Raw genomic sequence first — 18,227 nt, forward strand, 5'->3', positions numbered from 1 at the left:
CTTGTGTTTGGAGGGTCTAGAGTAGGATAAGTTGTAGTCTCTAACAGGGGGTTTGACTACAGCCCAAAATTTCCACACTTTGCCCAACTCAAAACTGAAAGTCTTCACAGCAAAAGTTGCCAAGTGTGGATGTATCCAAGCCATCGTCATGGGGGCTATCAGGTGGTGAAATTGGGTCATTAATTTCCAGATATTGAAATGAGTGCACGCATGAATTACATGATGGCACTAGGTAGATGTTACCCATTAGCTGTATTCCTAGCCTATGCTCTGAACACCTCTGTAATACAGCGAGGGTCCACGCCATGAATATTTTACTCTGGGGTCTGACGGACTGCAGATAATACAAAGCAATTATTGTCAGTAATGATAATGTTACTACCAGTAAGGATAATAATGGCGGTACAACTACTAGGTATCACTGGGGTGTACGAGGTGCCCCGTTTGGGGACACGTCCCAGCTGGGTGCCTCCTTCCCAGGAGATCTGATATTCGATGCTTCCAGGTCATCTCTTTCCATAAATACCCTCAGCTGTTGTAGGCTGCAGAGTCATCCCCATGCATTGTAAGCCCCCTGCCCGTCTGGCCCCGCTGAACCCCAGCCAGCCTCTTACCCTGGAAGACCACCGAGCAGTAGGCATCGCTGATGTCGGAGTCAGGGGTCTGCACATTCTCCGCGTGGAGGATGAATACTCTCAGCATTGCAGCTGGGTATAGCAGCAGCGTTCTGCACTGAGCTGGGAGCGGTCGTCCCCCTCCCTCTGTCCCAGGGAGATGTCTGTGCTCCTCTGGTCACACACAGCCCTGCCTATGACCGCTCAGCCTAGCAGGTGTCTCACCCCCTCACACCAAAATAGACAGCGGCCATCACTGCGACACTGATCTCACACAGGCCAGAGCAGCCCCAGCTCATGGGAACACGTAGGAAAGTGCTTGTACCAGTTCTCCTAGGGTGCTCGGTATGCATGGAGGATGACATGTGCCGCGGCTGTTAGGCCCGTGTTTGTCTCTTGAACGTGTCACTGGAGCAGCCTAGCCACACTCGAGTAATGAGCACTGCACCCATCACTAGTGATGAGCGAGTATACTCGTTGCTCACGTTTTCCCGAGCACGCTCGGGTGGTCTCCGAGTATTTATGACTGCTCCGAGATTTAGTTTTCATCACGGCAGCTGAAATCTGGTGACCTTGGGTCTAATAGTTTTTCCAATGTAGAAAAATAAACATGGGCAGTATAAAACATACACCACGAATTTACTTCTACATGAAATAAAATCACGAACGGTATGTTTTATTGAACCAATCTGCAGCAGGTTTTAAACAATAAGCAGGTGACAATAGCTGCAATTGCCACATTTATGACTCCCTTCTTTTTTAACCAGTTGTTATCCATTGACAACAATCGGTTATGAACTAACACATCTGACAAGTTAGTTTTATGTTCTTTTGTACACAAACTGTGGATCATTAACACTTATTTTACCTAGGTCTCTATCTGATTGTAATATATGCCAATTCTTGCAAATTTCTGTATGAATTGCATTGTCCATAGAACTATGTTTAAAACTAAAAATAAATCTTTCTCTCGATTTTTCATCCCTATTTTCACATATCGATTTCTTTTTAAAATATCTATCTGTGACATATTTCCAATCCGATTTTGTGCCTCATTTAACAATGGCATAGGATACCTTCTCATAGGATACCATGTCGCCGCTTTGGCGGATGCCGCCCGATGACTAATGGCCCCGAAGGCCCCCACCACTCGGGTAACATAGTAATATACTGTAGTTAGCAAGGCCGAAAAAAGACATCTGTCCATCCAGTTCAGCCTATATTCCGTCAGAATAAATCCCCAGATCTACGTCCTTCTACAGAACCTAATAACTGTAAGATACAACATTGTTACGCTCCAGGAAGACATCCAGGCCTCTCTGGGACCCCTCAACTGAGTTCGCCCTAACAGTAAAGAATGCTCCTCTATGTTGGTGGAAAAACCTTCTCTCATCCAGAAACAGAGAATGCCTTCTTGTGACAGTCACATATCTTGGTATAAACAGATCCTCGGGTAGAGTGGGCCTTAAAGGGAACCTGTCACCCCGTTTTTTCCGTCTGAGATAAAAATACTGTTAAATAGGGCCTGAGCTGAGCATTACAATAGTGTATTTTGTGGACCCCGATTCCCCACCTATGCTGCCCAGATCTTGCTTAGTTTTCCGTTGGTGGCGTAGTGGTGTGCGCATGCCCAAGGTCCCGAATCCGCTGCACAGGGGAGTGAAAAGAGCGTGATGTGCACTATTTCATTGGTCATCTTCCTTTGGCCGCGCGTGCGCAGAAGTGGCGCTCTGCTGGCCGCGGCTTCAGGAAAATGGCAGAGTTCGCATCTCGGCTTCAGGAAAATGGCCGCCGCAATCTCCATCTGCGTACGCGCGGCATCCCACGGCCATTTTCCTGAAGCCGCGGCCAGCAGAGCGCCGCTTCTGCGCACGCGCGGCCAAAGGAAGATGGCCGCCCCCACCGATCACCAATGAAATAGTGCACATCGCGCTCTTTTCACTCCCCTGTGCAGCGGATTCGGGACCTTGGGCATGCGCACACCACTACGCCACCAACGGAAAACTAAGCAAGATCTGGGGGAAGACACCACGCCCTTTTGACCAGACCAAAACGACTACTTTGGTAACGTATTTTGGCAGCATAGGTGGGGAATCGGGGTCCACAAAATACACTATTGTAATGCACAGCTCAGGCCCTATTTAACAGTATTTTTATCTCAGACGGAAAAAACGGGGTGACAGGTTCCCTTTAATTTTAGGGAGAGGCGGTCTGTTCTTAATCCGGTATGTTTGCAAGATGGTCGCCCGAATTCAGCAAGCAATAGTCGCTTCGGGCACCAGAAGGCCTCTCAGAGGGCCCTCAGGGATCAAGAACAGAGAATCCGCGATCCGGGAAAGGTAAACTCAAACTGCACTGACCAGGTCCAAACTGTTCAGAGACCACTACAGAGGGTGAACCAGAGATGGACGGAAAAAGGAAGGAAGATGTCCTCATTAATATGAAAGGCGGAGATCACCTTAGGAAGAAAGGAAGATACAGATTGCAAAATCACCTTATCCTGAAGCAGGATAATGAAGGTTGAGCGACATCCAAAGACATACTGATAGGCAATTTAGATTGTGAGCCCCAACGGGGACAGTGATGATAATGTGCAAAACTGTAAAGCGCGGCGGAATATGTTAGCGCTATATAAAAATAAAGATTATTATTATTATTATGAAAGAGCTGCCTCTCCAAAACCCGCCTGATGGAGATGATCGCCACCAGAAAACCCACCTTCCAAGAAAGAGTCAAAGAAGCCTCTTTGAGCAGCTCAAAGGGAGGACTCCTGAGAGCCTCCAGAACCAGGTTGAGGTACCAGGGGACGATAAGGAGAGGTGCATGGGCCATTCCTTGAAAAAAGGATCTGACCTGGGAACGTGAAGCTAAATTCTTTTGGAAAAGAATACCCAGAGCAGAGACTTGCCCCTTCAGCGAACTGAGAGCCAGAACAGAAGGAAGAGAGAAAACCATAGGCACAATGTGATTAGTCTCACACCAGCGGAAAAAGGCTTTCCAAGTCCTATAGTAGACTCGAGACGATGACGGCATCTGAATCCGAATCGATGTCTGAATCCCTCGTTCCGAGAAACTGGACGCTCTTAGAACTGCGTACTCAACAGCCTCGCAATCAAATTGAGCGACCGAGAATTCTGATGGAAGATGGGTCCCTGAGAAGGAAGATCTGGCCTGTCTGGGAGTCTCTAAGGAGCGTCTGCAGGTAAATTGAAGACCTCTGCATCTAGTGCTATTAGGATGACTGGCACCCTTTCCACCTTGAATTTTTTCAACAGCCTGGAAAGCAGTGGAAGAGGTGGGAACAGATAAGGAAGAGCAAACTGTGACCAGGGTATCACCTCGGTGTCGCTGTCCTCCGCAAGAAGATCATAGGATTTGGAGATGAACTACGACACCTTTTTGTTTATCCTGGAGGCCATAAGTTTCATCCGAAGTGCCACGCCATAGACACATCTGATGTAAAATGTCTTGATGCAGAGACCCTCGCCACTGAGAAAGTCGGCAGCCCAATTGCCTGCTCCAGGAATTGCCGAAATCCTGTTCTCTGCCAAGAGAAGGATCTTGAAGACTTTGTTTATGGCCAAAGGTCTCAGATTTCCCCCATGCTGGTTGACATATGCCACCGCCATGGCATTGTCCATCTGGACTCTAACCAGAAGGACCCTGAGAAGGCCCTGCCAGTGGAGAAGAGACAGAAGAATGGCTCTAATCTGAAGTACGTTGATTGGAAAAGAAGTCTCTTCCCGTGACCAATGACTGCAAGGTTGCGGATAACAGCTCCACAGCCAAGGAGACTGGCATCTGTTGTAACTACTTTCCAGTGGATGTAGAGGACGAACCCTGGTAAATGAGGGGAGGGGGGCAGCCACCAGTTTAGGTATGTTCAGACACGAGAGAGGATCTGGACAAGACAATCCAAAGAGAGAACAGACCTATTCCATTGGGACAGGATGGTCTGCTGAAGCGGCCTGGTATGAAGCTGGGCAAAGGAAATCACCTCTGCGGCTGAGGTCTGAAGGAGCGAACCCCCCCTCCATCCCCGTTGGAGAGTTGCTCTCTTTTCTTTGTGGAGATAGACCTGTAGAATGTTGAAAAGCATGCCCAGGAACATCAGACGCTGGGTCAGAACTAGACAAGATTTTGACCTGTTGACAACCAAGCTGAGACATGGTGTCGAGAGTGATAGACAGGCTTTCCAAAGCTAAGGAGGGCAGAGCCTTGAAGAGAGAGTCTCCCAGGTAAGGTACAGTGGTGTTAAAAATAATAGCAGTGTGATCAAAAACATGAGTTAATCACAAAATCTTTATACTAGTTTTTATTTCCATGCATTGGGAACATTCCACTGCTTTCTAATTCAAAACATGAAGAGAAATGTATATAACTTTTTATTACTTTACAGAAAATAACAAAAAAAAATGAATTTTGGGCTGTTCTAAAAAAATCGCAGAGTCTGCGCATTTGTCATAACAAACTCACAATATGCACTTTATTGGTGGATTTATCATTCCTGTGAATCACTAATGTAATATTTAGTTGTTTCCCCACAGTTTTTCCGAACTGCTTCAAATCTATGTTGTGTAGAGTCAACCAACTTCTGGCGCCTGTCACCGGTTATTCCAGCCCAGGATGCTTGGACTACAGTAACCCCTTCACCCCGGAGCTTTTTCCGTTTTCGTTTTTCGCTCCCCTCCTTCCCAGAGCCATAACTTTTTTATTTTTCTGTCAATATGGCCATGTGAGGGCTTATTTTTGGCGGAACGAGTTGTACTTTTGAACGACATCATTGGTTTTACCATGTCGTGTACTAGAAAACGGGAAAAAAATTCCAAGTGCGGTGAAATTGCAAAAAAGTGCAATCCCACACTTGTTTTTTGTTTGGCTTTTTTGCTAAGTTCACTAAATGCTAAAACTGACCTGCCATTATGATTCTCCAGGTCAGTACGAGTTCATAGACACCTAGCATGACTAGGTTATTTTTTATCTAAGCGGTGAAAAAAATTCCAAACTTTGCTAAAAAAAATAAAAAAAATTGCGCCATTTTCCGATACTCGTACTCGTACTCATTTTTCATGATCTGGGGTCGGTTGAGGGCTTATTTTTTTGCGTGCCGAGCCGGAGTTTTTAATGATTCCAATTCGGTACAGATACGTTCTTTTGATCGCCCGTTATTGCATTTTAATGCAATGTCGCGGCGACCAAAAAAACATAATTCTGGCATTTCGATTTTTTTTCTCGTTACGCCGTTTAGCGATCAGGTTAATGCTTTTTTTTTTATTGATAAATCGGGCGATTCTGAACGTGGCGATACCAAATATGTGTAGATTTGATTTTTTTTTATTGATTTATTTTGATTGGGGCGAAAGGGGGGGTGATTTAAACTTTTATATTTTTCAAATTTTTTAAAACTTTTTTTTAAACTTTTGCCATGCTTCAATAGCCTCCATGGGAGGGTAGAAGCAGGCACAACGCGATCGGCTCTGCTACATAGCAGCAATCTGATGTTCGCTGCTATGCAGAATTGCAGGTGTGCTGTGAGCGCCGACCACAGGGGGGCGCTCACAGCTGCCGGTGATCAGTAACCATAGAGGTCTCAAGGACCTCTATGGTTACCATTCTGAAGCATCGCCGACCTCCGATCATGTGACGGGGGTCGGCGATGACGTCATTTCCGGCCGCCCGCGGTAGATAAATGCCGCTGTCTGCATTTGACAGCGGCATTTAACTAGTTAATAGCGGCGGGTGAATCGCAATTTCACCCGCCGCTATTGCGGGCACATGTCAGCTGTTCAAAACAGCTGACATGTCCCGGCTTTGATGCGGGCTCACCGCGGAGCCCTGCATCAAAGCAGGGGAGCTGACCTCGGACGTACTATCCCGTCCGAGGTCAGTAAGGGGTTAAACAATTTTTTGGCATTCATTGGCTTTGCCTTAGAAACTGCATTTTTAAAGTCACCACTCAAGTGTTCTATCGGATTGGGCTGGCCACGCCATAACCTCAATTTTTTTTGGACTGGAACCAAGGTTTTGCTCATTTACTGGTGTTTAGTGTCACTGTCTTTTTAAAACACCCATTTGAAGGGCATATCCTCTTCAGCATAAGGCAACATGATATCTCCAAGTATTTTAATACATGCAAACTGGTCCATGATCCCTGGTATGTGGTAAATATGTCCGGCACCATAGTAAGAGAAACCTGCCCATATCACGATGCTTCACCACCATTCTTCACTGCCTTCAGAGTGTACTGTATTACTATTAGTGGCTGAATGCAGAGTTTGGGGGTCTTTTGAAGAACTGTCTGTGGCCCTTGAACCCAAAAAGAACAATTTTACTTGCATCAGTCCACAAAATGTTTCTCCATTTCTCTTTAGGCCGGTTGATGTGTTCTTTGGCAATTTGTATCCGCTTCAGTACATCTTTTTTTTTTTTCTAACAGTGGGACTTTGCGGGGACTTCTTGCTAAGAGATCAACGTCACACAGGCATCTTCTACCTGTCACAGTCCTCAAAGGTCACGCGAGACTGTGATCATCCTGGAGCTGATCACTGGCTGAGCCTTTGCCATTCTGGCTATTCTTCCATCCATTAGAATGGTCGTCTTTCGCAGTCTTCCACTTCTCTCTGGTTTGGCATTCCATTGTAAAGTATTGGAGATCATTGTCTGCACTCCTCTAAGTTTTACCCTCTCCCAATCAACTTTTTAATCAAAAAACACTGTCCTGAGCAATGTCTCGAATGTCCCATATTTCAAATGCATGTCCAACATGACATGACTATAAATAAGAGCCACCTCAATCACACCTATTCATAGAACGTTTGACCGCACTAATTGAACGCCACACTGCAATTATTTTGAAACACCCCCCCCCCCCCCCCCCTTGAATTAATTATTCTAATATGCAGGCCATTAATGTAGAATCTGTTGGTTTTCTTAGAATCTACTGCACCAACTGGTAAATTGTTTGACATGTGGGAATAAAATTATCCAGATTAATCACTGTTTTTGTTATGTCATATTGGACTGCTATTATTTGGAAGACTACTGTATTATGGTTCATAAGATGGCCATCACCCCTACCATTAAAAACTTTGGGCACGGTAGCCAGGCCGAAAGGAAGGGCAACAAACTGAAAGTAGTTCTGCTGTACCGAGAACTAAAGGAATCTCTGATGACCCCGGAAAATCGGGACATAGAAATAGTCTTGGATATCCACTGAGCACAGGAACTCGTGTGATTCCATGGAAGCTATTACTGAACAAAGGGATTCCATCCTGAAATGACAGACTCTCTTGTTCAGCAACTTGAGATCAAGGATGGGTCGAACGGACAGGTCCTTCTTTGGAACTACAAAGTGGTACGAAGTGTTCCTGAGGTGGGACGGGAATGATGACGCTTGTTCAAAAGAGAGAAGGGCTGTGAAGAGACCTGGCACCAGGGAATGGTCCCTACAGGGGTGGGATTAAACAAAATTCTCAGAGGTTGAGACGTGAACTTTTTTGATGTGTTAGGTGTTGGGGTACTATCGAAGAGACAGAAGAGGCTAAGGGGTGGCAGGTCACGCCGTTCTGTGTCTACGCAAGATCACTGACTGTTCACACGGTTTCCCTCTCCAGGGATAGAAGAGGAACCCGTCTGAAAAATAAAAATACTGAGGAGGAATAAACTGAGTAACAGCAGGTGTAAATAAAAAAGACTTGGGTATACTAATAAATCACAGACTGCACATGAGTCAACAGTGTGATGCAGCAGCAAAAAAAAAAAAAAAGGCAAACGCATTTCTAGGATGTTGTAAGTGAAGCTTAGAGTCTAGATCATGTGAAGTAATTATCCCCCGATACTCCTCCTTGGCCAGGCCTCATCTGGAATACTGTGTCCACATCTGGGCACATTTAAAAAAAAAAAAAACAAAACCCAAAACATTGTAAAACTGGAGCAAGTTCAGAGAAGAGCCACAAAAATGGTGAGCGGACTGCAAAGTATGTCCTACGAGGAACGGGTACAGGCTCAGGGAATATTTAGCTGTAAAAAAAGAAGACCGAGAGGAGACTTAATAGCCATCTACAAATATCTGAAGGGCTGTCACAGTGTAGAGGGATCATCATTATTCTCATTTGCACATCGAAACACCGGAAGCAATGGAATGAAACAGAAAGGGAGAAGGTACAGATTAAATATTAGAAAAAAAACAACCCCTTTTGACAGTGAAGGTTATCACTGAATGGAACAGTCGGCCACGAGAGTTGGCGAGTTCTCCTTCAATGGAAGTCTTCAGAGGCTGGACAGACATCTGTCTGAGATGGTTTAGTGAATCCTGCATCGAGCCGGGGGATGGACACAAGGAGCCTGGGAGTCCCTTCCAACTGAAACAATCTATGCTTCTATGAAACTTTGAGTAATAATGAAATAAACGTTCTATTTCGAACGGAGTGTCAGTGCAGTCCTCTATCATTGTACATGTACTTAAATTTTAGAATGTAATTAACGTCTCATAATATGTGGCAACGACAACACTGAGCACATGCACTCAGCTTCTGTGGTCGTCCATGGCGAGGCCAGTTCTGAGTGGATCCTGTATTGTTACACCGCTATATGGTCTTGGCCACCATGCTGCAGCTCAGCATCAATCCGTATTTTGGCCATCTTCTTATAGCCTCGGCCATCCTTATGTAGAGCAGCAATTTTTTTTTTCTGGGACTGTAACACAAATGAGTCACATGACACCAGGGCGGGAAAATGTCCAATTGGGCAGAATTTGGCCATTTTCACATAGGGGTTTACTCACTTACCAGCGGTTTAGACATTAATGGCTGTGTGTTGAGTTATTTAAAGGACACCATGTTCAGTATTTCACACCAATATTTGTAATCCAAATCCAGGAGTGGTGACGTGCTTCTATTCTACTTTTCCTCCGATGGTTCCACTCCTGATTTTGGCTTACAAATACTGATGTAAAATACTGATAGTGTGAACGTAGCCTTATACAAACTGAACACTGGCTACTTCACAATCTATCAAACTGTCAGATCTTCAGAGTTGTCCCATGAAAAAATATAAGCTTTACAAAAGTGTCAGGGGGTGTACTTACTTTTCTGATACTGTATGTCAATAGTCCACGATCACTCCAGTACGGAGTTTATGCATTTTCAACCAATGCCATTGACCGCTGTAAAAAACTACGTCCTTTTCACGAACATTTGCCCCCACTAAGAATCCCCCCCCCACACCCATTTTCCAGTACATTATATGGTAAAGTGAATGGTGTTATTCACACCTATAGCTCGAGCCCTCATACAGCGTGTAGTGAAAATATGTATGGCTGGCAGTTAACTAGCATCTGCCTTAGGCTGCAGCTCTCATAAAGATCCTGGGATTTTTGGTACAGTAAAATCTCTCTTGGAGCCTTCTTTGGGGGACACAGATAACCATATCATCCTGTCTGAGACACTGCTCCCTCTGCCATATCTTCTCCTCACTCTGAGTCGGTCCCACATTCATCCTGAGAGCACGTGTCAAATCTCATACCCAGAAACACCAGGTGCTGAGCTGGGGTCAGGGAGGACTTTCTCTTTGTTGATTATCCAACCAAGACGGACCAGAGTGATCTGAACACTCTGGTCGCAGTCTCGACAGGACGGCCCCTTGATCAGAAGATCATCCAGGTAAGAGATTATGAGAATCCCCTTGGAGAATGAAGAATGGCCATGACCTTTGTGAAAACTCTAGGGGCAGAGGCCAGGCCAAAGGGAAGTGAACTGATGATGATCCCCCTGGATCGTAAACCGAAGGAATCTCTGATGCTGAACACAAACAAGTGAAGATAAGCATCCTGAATGTCTACGGAACAAAGAAACTCCCGGTTCCATGGAGGCGATCACAAAGCGTAAGGACTCCATCCTGAAATGGCGGTTCAACTGTTTGAGGTCCAAGATCGGACGGAGCAATCCTACTACGAAACGATTGGAGTAGAACCCTGAAAACCATTAGTTCCAGGAAACGGGTGCCATTACTCCTGAGCGTAGAAGGGAGGAGATGGCCTGAAGAACCGCTGGGGCCTGAGACAGGAGTCATGGCGGGCAGGACAGAAACGTCTTTTTGGGGGTGAAAAGTCGATTTTGTAACTGGACGTAACTATCTCTCTGACCCAGGTGTCGTTGACCACCGAAAACCATGCGTCCCTGAAGAGAAGAAGCCGGCCACCCACTCTGGAGAGATTCCCGGGAGGGGGTGACCCGTCACTTAGAAGAGAAACTGTGAGAGCGGGACCCAGAGGATTTGGAGAAACGACTCTTTGGCCTCCTGTGAGGTGCGGGTTTGAAGGATGGTTTCTTCCTTTCCCCTGGGACAGAAGAGCAGTACTGCTGGAAGTCCCTTAAGAAGAGAAGGGTCGAAAGGAACAAAAAGGCTGAGGCCCATTCCTATTGAAAGGACATTTAGGCCTGGACTGAGGATGAGAAGTACTCTTCCCCCAGGTAGCGTCCGATATTATCTGATCCAGTTTGGACCCGAAAAGCCTAGAACCCTGAAAGGCCTGGTTTACTAAGAGACATTTTTTGGAGGGTGGATCTGCATTCCACGCTTTCAAGCAGAGGATGCGGCATATAGCAATGATGTTGCCGTCAGCCCTGGCGGAACAACCGTCCGCATCCAAACAGGCAGACAGAAGATATTTGCCAGCGTGGGCAATCTGGTCTGCCAAATCTGCTATCTCATAAGGAGGAGCTGCCGCTAGGATGCCCTGGCGAAGCATTTTTGCCCAGGCCTTGGCCACCCAGGTGGAAGCAAAGCTGGGGCAGAGGGAAGCGCCAGCCACTTCAAAGGCCGATTTAGCCAAAGAGTCGATCTGCCCGTAGCATCCTTAAGAGACGCACCATCCGGTGAAGACCGAACTGTCTTGGAAGACAGGCGAGAAACCGGAGGGTCCACCTTAGGGGACTCTGCCCATTTACCGACTAGGTCTGGGCTAAAGGCTGTCTACCAGCTTTCCTTCCCGGGAAGCGCTTTTTGGGGTGTTCCCAATGTTTAGCCACAGTCGCTTTAAACTCTCTGTGATTGGAAAAAGTCACAGAAAGGAAACGGAGTGCTTCCGAGTGGGAACCACGTCCTCTTTTAGTTTAAGAGTTTGGTAATTGCCAAAATAAGGCTATATACCATGTCCTGCATCTTTGAGGTCTGGTCTGAATCAGACGCTGACTGGGAATCCACATCCGACCCAAAAGCTGCCTCCAAGGAGGGGGCATGGGGAGAGGGCGGCATCCTGGATGATGCAGAACGACCTGGGGAACTGGATGAGGAACTAGAGTCCGCTTCCTAGGCTTAGTACCTGATCTGTCCCTGCAAAGGTCGTGGTCAGGTGTGTGCGAATCACTGTGAGAGGCATTCGGAGCACTGGTGGCGGCAGATGTGGAAGATGCTCCAAGACCTGGATCAGGGACTGTGATACTTTAGTCAGGTCAGAGACTGACTGTGACTTGGCAACAGCCCATTCCGGAGAGAGGGGTGTGCTCTCATCCCGGACATTAGGGTGCTCCTGTGGGGCAGACATGGTGGAAGGGCTGCAGGTCGGGCAGCAAGGAGAAGGCTGACCTGAAGACCACTTTCTTTTACAAAGGGCACAGGCATAATGCACCACAGTAGGCTGAAAGGGGCAATGAGAAGCCTCTGCAGGGTTAGGCATAAGTCGAGCCTTGGAAATACTGCTGAGGATGCCTATATAGGAAAAAGGAGACAGTGGGGAGGGAAAAGGCAGAGCCTACCCGACACCTGCGAGGTTAGCTGTGTCCCCCTGCGGCAGATGCTCTCAGGATTAACGCGGGAAAGATGCTAAGAGAGGAGAAGATATGCCAGAGGGAACAGTGTCTCAGACAGGATGATATGGTTACCTGCATACCCCAAAGAAGGGATAAAGGCAGGCAGCTTTCCTGGTTTCAGACCTAAGTGTGCCTTCCTGAGAACACACAGAATAGGAAACATTTCACACCTCTGATGCTTTGAGGAAAGACACCAAATGGGACCCGATAATTGCTATTTACTATGAGAAGAAAGGTTACAGAAAGCGTGTTTACAAAAAAAAATAAATGTATTCATTGGTAAAGTAGCTGTGGTCCAGTCACAAACCAGGGATTGGAATATTAACATGAAAGGCTGCCCTAGAATTCTGACCTCCAGGTTAAACCTATAAATTAGGCAATTCACAAAATAAGGGGTTCACAGTTTGAGGGCAGCCAAGCCAAGCAGGAAACAGCAATCAGACTGCAAAGTTTAGATATTTCTGTAAGTTTCTCCCTTTTACTTTTATAACTGTTTTGCATATTTGAATGTCACTTATATTTCCATATTTTTATACCGTTTTATTGCAAGCACTGTACCTTTTCTATTAAGGCTTAAAAATGTAGTAAGTCTGAACCTTGTATGCTCTAAAAGAATCCATAACCTTAGAGTGTATGATCCTGCGGATTGGCAGTTAGTAGTACTTCCAGGACTCATCGCCCGTGTGTTCGGTGAGTGGTGGCAGCGTGTATAAAGTGGGGGTGTGTGGAGTGCCTGGGTGTGATTTATGCTCCCATTACAGCATAGGACAGTGGTTGAACGCTGGACTGAGTGAGATGAGAGATTAACCCTTGCAGGCGCAACCTCAAGTCACGTGCTGCAAAGCGGGTACGTGACATGGCGGCGATTGAGACGGAAATATAATAAAGCTCATTGGGTATGAGTTAGTTAAGAGGCTCAGATCATGCAATAAATGCCAGTGATTAGAAATAAAAGGTAGCGCCTACTTTTTCGCTCTGGGCCCTATGAAGAGTCTGTGAAGAGACAACGTTGGATTATGTTTGAGTCCCCGCAGCTGCATGATTTGCAGCTGCTAGACAGGCTGAATACATGTGGGGACTCCCTAACAAACAGCTAATCCCTGCATGTGTTCAGGTTGTCTAACAGCCGCAAATCATGTAGCTGTGGGGACACAAACATAACCTACGAGCACGCCCAAGATACTCGGAAACACCCGAACATGCTCGGAAAACTCGAGTAACGAGCACACTCGCTCATCACTACTCAGGACCCCTGAGACGTCACATCCTGGAGTGTTTGGAGCCCGTCTGCTGTGAGCTGAGGTCTGATGCACGTCTTCCGCATCATAAATCGCGCACACGTCACACAAAACAACGTAACTCATTTATTAGAAACGCCCTTTGTTACAGCTTGTGTTGCACATATTTGCAAAAAAATAAAATAAAATTACATTCTGCATGAAAAGACAAGCAAAAAAAAAAAAAAAGTAAAGCAGTGCGACAATGCGACTAACTAAAAATCATACTTCATAAAAAAGGGTCTTTGCTTAAAAACTGAACCAGTGTTACAATACTAATATGGTGCGGACATTTGGGGGATGCGTGACTGCTGTGAAAAAGTCATCCAGGAAGGTCCCGACACAAAATTCACATTAAAGGGGACATGTCAGGGAACCTCAAGGGGGCTGTGGACCAAACCGCTCATGTTTACGTCAGGTGAGGGGCGCTGATGACGTTGCGCCCGCAGACACAGCCGGACGTGACAAGACATCAACCAACGGCACTCTCAACAGAGTTTTGTAACGCAAGCGTCAACGCAAGTGTGTCACGAGAACAAATGATGAACTGATGTAAGACGATCCTCCACTACGCTCTTTATGTGCAAGAAAAAAAAAAATCTAGCAAGTTCTTTATAATACAACATAAACATCTGCCCTAAGAAAATGTACACGATGGACCCAATCGTAGAAATGGGATGTCACAAATCGGTCTCTCTATCAAGTGCTGGAAGATTTCCCCTCCGGAGCTGCCTGTAACTTGTCCAAGTGTTTCTTGAAGAAAAAGGAAAAAAGAAGAAGTCAAAATCAGATGTCAGGGTTGTAGGACATCCTATATACAATCGGTGAGATCAGTGTGAATTCCCTCCGTGGTATGTAAATGGTGCGGAGCAGCACCCACTACTGCAGTGAGGCCTCCTACCGTAAAGTAGTTAACCTAGGCAGGACCCCCCGCCCATATCACACATCAGATCCCAGAAGAGACCATGTATATTAATGCTTGAAAAACCTTTAAATACATATCTGATAGTAATTCGCTTAATAAACGCTTCCTGCAGAACCGGAGTAAGGCCACCATCAGATACATACTTCAGGTGTTGGCGCGTGCCCAGATTATGTGACCATTTACAAGAGATGATCTAATTCAAGGTGACGCGTTTCAGGACGTTTTTTCCAACAGGAGGCCAGTAACACTATATAACCTGTGAAATGAGAGCAGAATGTGAGCAGCGTTACCTCTAATTGTTGGTAATGTCGCAGACTTTTGCAGTGTTTCAGCTTTGAGGAATCGTCCATGTAAAAAAGGGAACATAATTCACAAAAATATCCTGTTTTAGGTATAAGAAATTCCAGCCCTGCAAAACATTAAAGAATTGATGATCAGAAAGCGCTCAAATCGAGTTTAGCCCAAAACACATCCAAGTTCTTAAACGATGTCCATATGCTTCACTGACTGACTAAGATGATGCAGAAGAGGATATACTGGTCACCAGATGTCTACAGAGGACTCACCGACTGCGGTGCTGGAGTTGTACGGCCCCAATTTCGTCTTTTCCGCTGTTGGAGTTTCCAGTTTAGTTTTCTTGGCCGATGCTTCAGTGTCTGATTTCCCATCAGCTGAAAAGACAAGAGCAGTGAGAAAATGTGATGGAGTACGTCGCCGCTGACAAGCCGGCAAAGTATCTTCTCACATTGTCAGTCCATCAGGTAAAATATAATCCAGGGTGGGCTCCACAACTCCACCAGTCATCGGCCATGTTACCCAGCCATCATCTGCCTGTAACAGCAGTGACCAGAGCTTGCTCCAGTCGCTGCCGTTTACCTTCTAGATGCCAGTCAATGACACCTGCATTTACATCGAGAAAATGCCAGTGCAGCAGCTGCCTTGGCCCCCCACATTGTGATCATGGGGATTAGATGGGTTAAGATGGCAACTGGGACCACCTTGTTACTTCTGCGAAGTCCAGCCATGTCCGCAGGCTGTAGGTGATTGGCAAGGCTCCCATCCTGGATCCTGGGGTTACAGGTTTAGTCTTGATTTGGGGGGGCATACTGGCATCTTACCTGGTTTACCCGTGGCGTTTGCACTGCGGTCTTGTACGCCCCCAGTGGCTTCCTTCTCGCTGTCTTTAGTAGGCTTTGCTTCAGCTGGGACGCTGCTTGCTGCCGCTCCTTTGCTTGTATTTAGGGAGCCCGCTTGCTGTAGGGAGTCTTTGTTGCCATCAGCATTTTCAGGGAGTGGCCTTTTTCGCGGTCGCCCCCTTCTTGCAGGGGGTGCTATTAGTAAAAACAAAATCAATGAATTAGTATCAGATTGCAACCATTACTATGTAGGAAAAGGCTGATGTTTCCCAATACAGTTACATCGGACTTGAATACGTACTGGGCTTGGAGGCATTGCTCTGGTCGGACACTTTGGCCTTTGAGGATTTACTATCGGCATGTGGTTTCGGCTTGCTCTCAGACACTTCCTCCTCTTCCCCGATCTCGTCCACAGTCAGGAACTGATGCTCGATGTCGGCAAATGACAGCTCCTCGTCGTCCTCAGCTTTGACCTTATCTCTGCTGGCAGGGGGGTCCTGCAGGCCTTTAGGCTGCTGCTTCTCTTGTGGCTCTTTAATGCCGTCCAACCCTTTGACGGCAGCATCCTTTGTTTCTTGCAGTAATTTGGGCTCCTCTACCTTTGGCGCCACGGTAGCTGCAGTCTGACCCTTATTTAGGGTCTTGGGTGTTGCAGAGGAGTGCTGCACTGTGGAGGCGTCCTGGGCCTCCTCATCGTCGCTTATTTCATCCAGGGTCATCAGTATCCGCTTGTCTTTGGCGACGGCAGGTCCGTCCTCAGCATCCACGTCATCTACAGTCACCAGTGACTGGACTGTCTTGTCGGCTACGCTCTCCGGGGCGCAGGCGCTTTCCTCCTCGTCACCCACTTCGTCTAAGGTGACAAATGACGGCCCGCTCGCCATCCGAGACTTCTTTGTGTCTGAGGTGACGGAGTCATTTTCTTTCCTCTTTCCTTTCCTGGCAGAATCAGGCTCCTCTACAATCTCGTCCACAGTAACAAACTCATCCAGGTTAAATGGGAAACTTTCCTCCTCCTCCTGCGAGAGACAAAGGGAGAATAAAGGAGTGTCAGACATTTACCACCACATTACTTAGGCTGCGCTGACAGGACGACTTCAGCTGCGAGACACTAATATCGCAAGGTCAACTGAAATATGTCGTGTAAGATTGTCACTGCAGGCTTCGCGGCGTACTTACAACTTTAGATCTTGGACTTCGGTTGTTGCTTTTGGAGCTTCGAGAGTAACGTGAAGAAGTCTGTACAGGGAAGAAAAGAGGGGAGATTAGAAAACCGAGAACAAGTGCAGTTCAGTGAACTTCAATGGCCTTTTTTTTAATCATTAAATCCCCGTTCAGACGTACGACTTTCACGTACAAGTGTCATCAGTGTTATTCTAGGATAGGACACGCATACATGTGCAACCGGCTGGAAGCGCGTCTTATCAAACAAGTCAGCGCCCCTGTCACATGATCGCAGGGACTCAGTGGGTTGTCTGCTGAAGACCCCCGTGCCTGTCATTACAATACTCCCTGTAGATGCCAGCTTGTAACCTGTGTTCATAGGAGATCGTGATTTTCTCATAGCAGTGCTGATGTCACTGTATGTATAGGACAAGCGATCGGACAATCGCAGCTTCATGTAAATACAGTGGGAAAAAAAATAAATATTTAAAAACATACATTGGGCATCACCAAGTTAAAAAATGTCCGATCACACTATAAAATAAATCAAGATTGGTCAACAGCGTACCAAGAAAAAAAAAAAATTCAAAGCACAATTAAGTTTTTTGGCCGCCATAATGTTGCAATAAAATGTAATAACAGGCGATCAAAACATCATAACTACCCCAAAATGGTATGACTAAAAAAGTCAGCTCGATGTACAAAAGACAAGTCTTCACCCCGCTCCAGATCCCAAAAAATGGAAACTTTTAACCCCTTAACCCCCCCAAGGGTGGTTTGCACGTTAATGACCAGGCCAATTTTTACAATTCTGACCACTGTCCCTTTATGAGGTTATAACTCTGGAATGCTTCAACGGATCCCAGTGATTCTGACACAGTTTTTTCGTGACATATTGTACTTCATGATAGTGGTAAAATTTATTTGCTATTACCTGCGTTTATTTGTGAAAAAAAAAGGAAATTTGGCGAAAAATTTTGAAAATTTCGCAATTTTCCAACTTTGAATTTTTATGCCCTTAAATCACAGAGATATGTCACGCAAAATACTTAATAAGTAACATTTCCCACATGTCTACTTTACATCACCACAATTTTGGAACCATTTTTTTTTTTTTTTAGTTTAGTTAGGGAGTAAGGGTTAAAAGTTGACCAGCAATTTCTAATTTTTACAACATTATTTTTTTTTAGGGACCACATCACATTTGAAGTCATTTTGAGGGGTCTATATGATAGAAAATACTTAAGGCTACGTTCACACTAGCGTTGTGCGCCGCTGCGTCGGCGACGCAACGCACAACGCAC

The 18,227-nt window shown here is 46.0% G+C and overlaps 2 protein-coding genes across 3 annotated transcripts in view; both read right to left on the reverse strand.

Moving 5' to 3' along the window:
• Positions 1 to 738, reverse strand: part of DYSF (dysferlin) — a 441,189-nt gene extending 440,451 nt beyond the window's left edge. The window contains exon 1 of the mRNA XM_077280344.1: positions 615 to 738. Within this exon, the coding sequence (XP_077136459.1) occupies positions 615 to 702 (88 nt within the window). The 5' untranslated portion in view covers positions 703 to 738. The remainder of the gene's footprint in view (positions 1 to 614) is intronic.
• Positions 739 to 13,772: 13,034 nt separating this feature from the next.
• Positions 13,773 to 18,227, reverse strand: part of ZNF638 (zinc finger protein 638) — a 197,454-nt gene continuing 192,999 nt past the window's right edge. For both annotated transcript variants that reach the window (XM_077280347.1, XM_077280348.1), the window contains exons 19-24: positions 16,939 to 16,998; positions 16,061 to 16,778; positions 15,742 to 15,954; positions 15,190 to 15,294; positions 14,914 to 15,032; positions 13,773 to 14,451 (exon numbers count right to left, since the gene is read on the reverse strand). In XM_077280347.1, coding sequence (XP_077136462.1) covers positions 14,398 to 14,451; positions 14,914 to 15,032; positions 15,190 to 15,294; positions 15,742 to 15,954; positions 16,061 to 16,778; positions 16,939 to 16,998 — 1,269 coding nt within the window. In that variant the 3' untranslated portion in view covers positions 13,773 to 14,397. The remainder of the gene's footprint in view (positions 14,452 to 14,913; positions 15,033 to 15,189; positions 15,295 to 15,741; positions 15,955 to 16,060; positions 16,779 to 16,938; positions 16,999 to 18,227) is intronic.

This window comes from Ranitomeya variabilis, chromosome 1 (genome assembly GCF_051348905.1).
Source record: "Ranitomeya variabilis isolate aRanVar5 chromosome 1, aRanVar5.hap1, whole genome shotgun sequence".
NCBI classification, from domain to species: Eukaryota; Metazoa; Chordata; class Amphibia; order Anura; family Dendrobatidae; genus Ranitomeya; species Ranitomeya variabilis.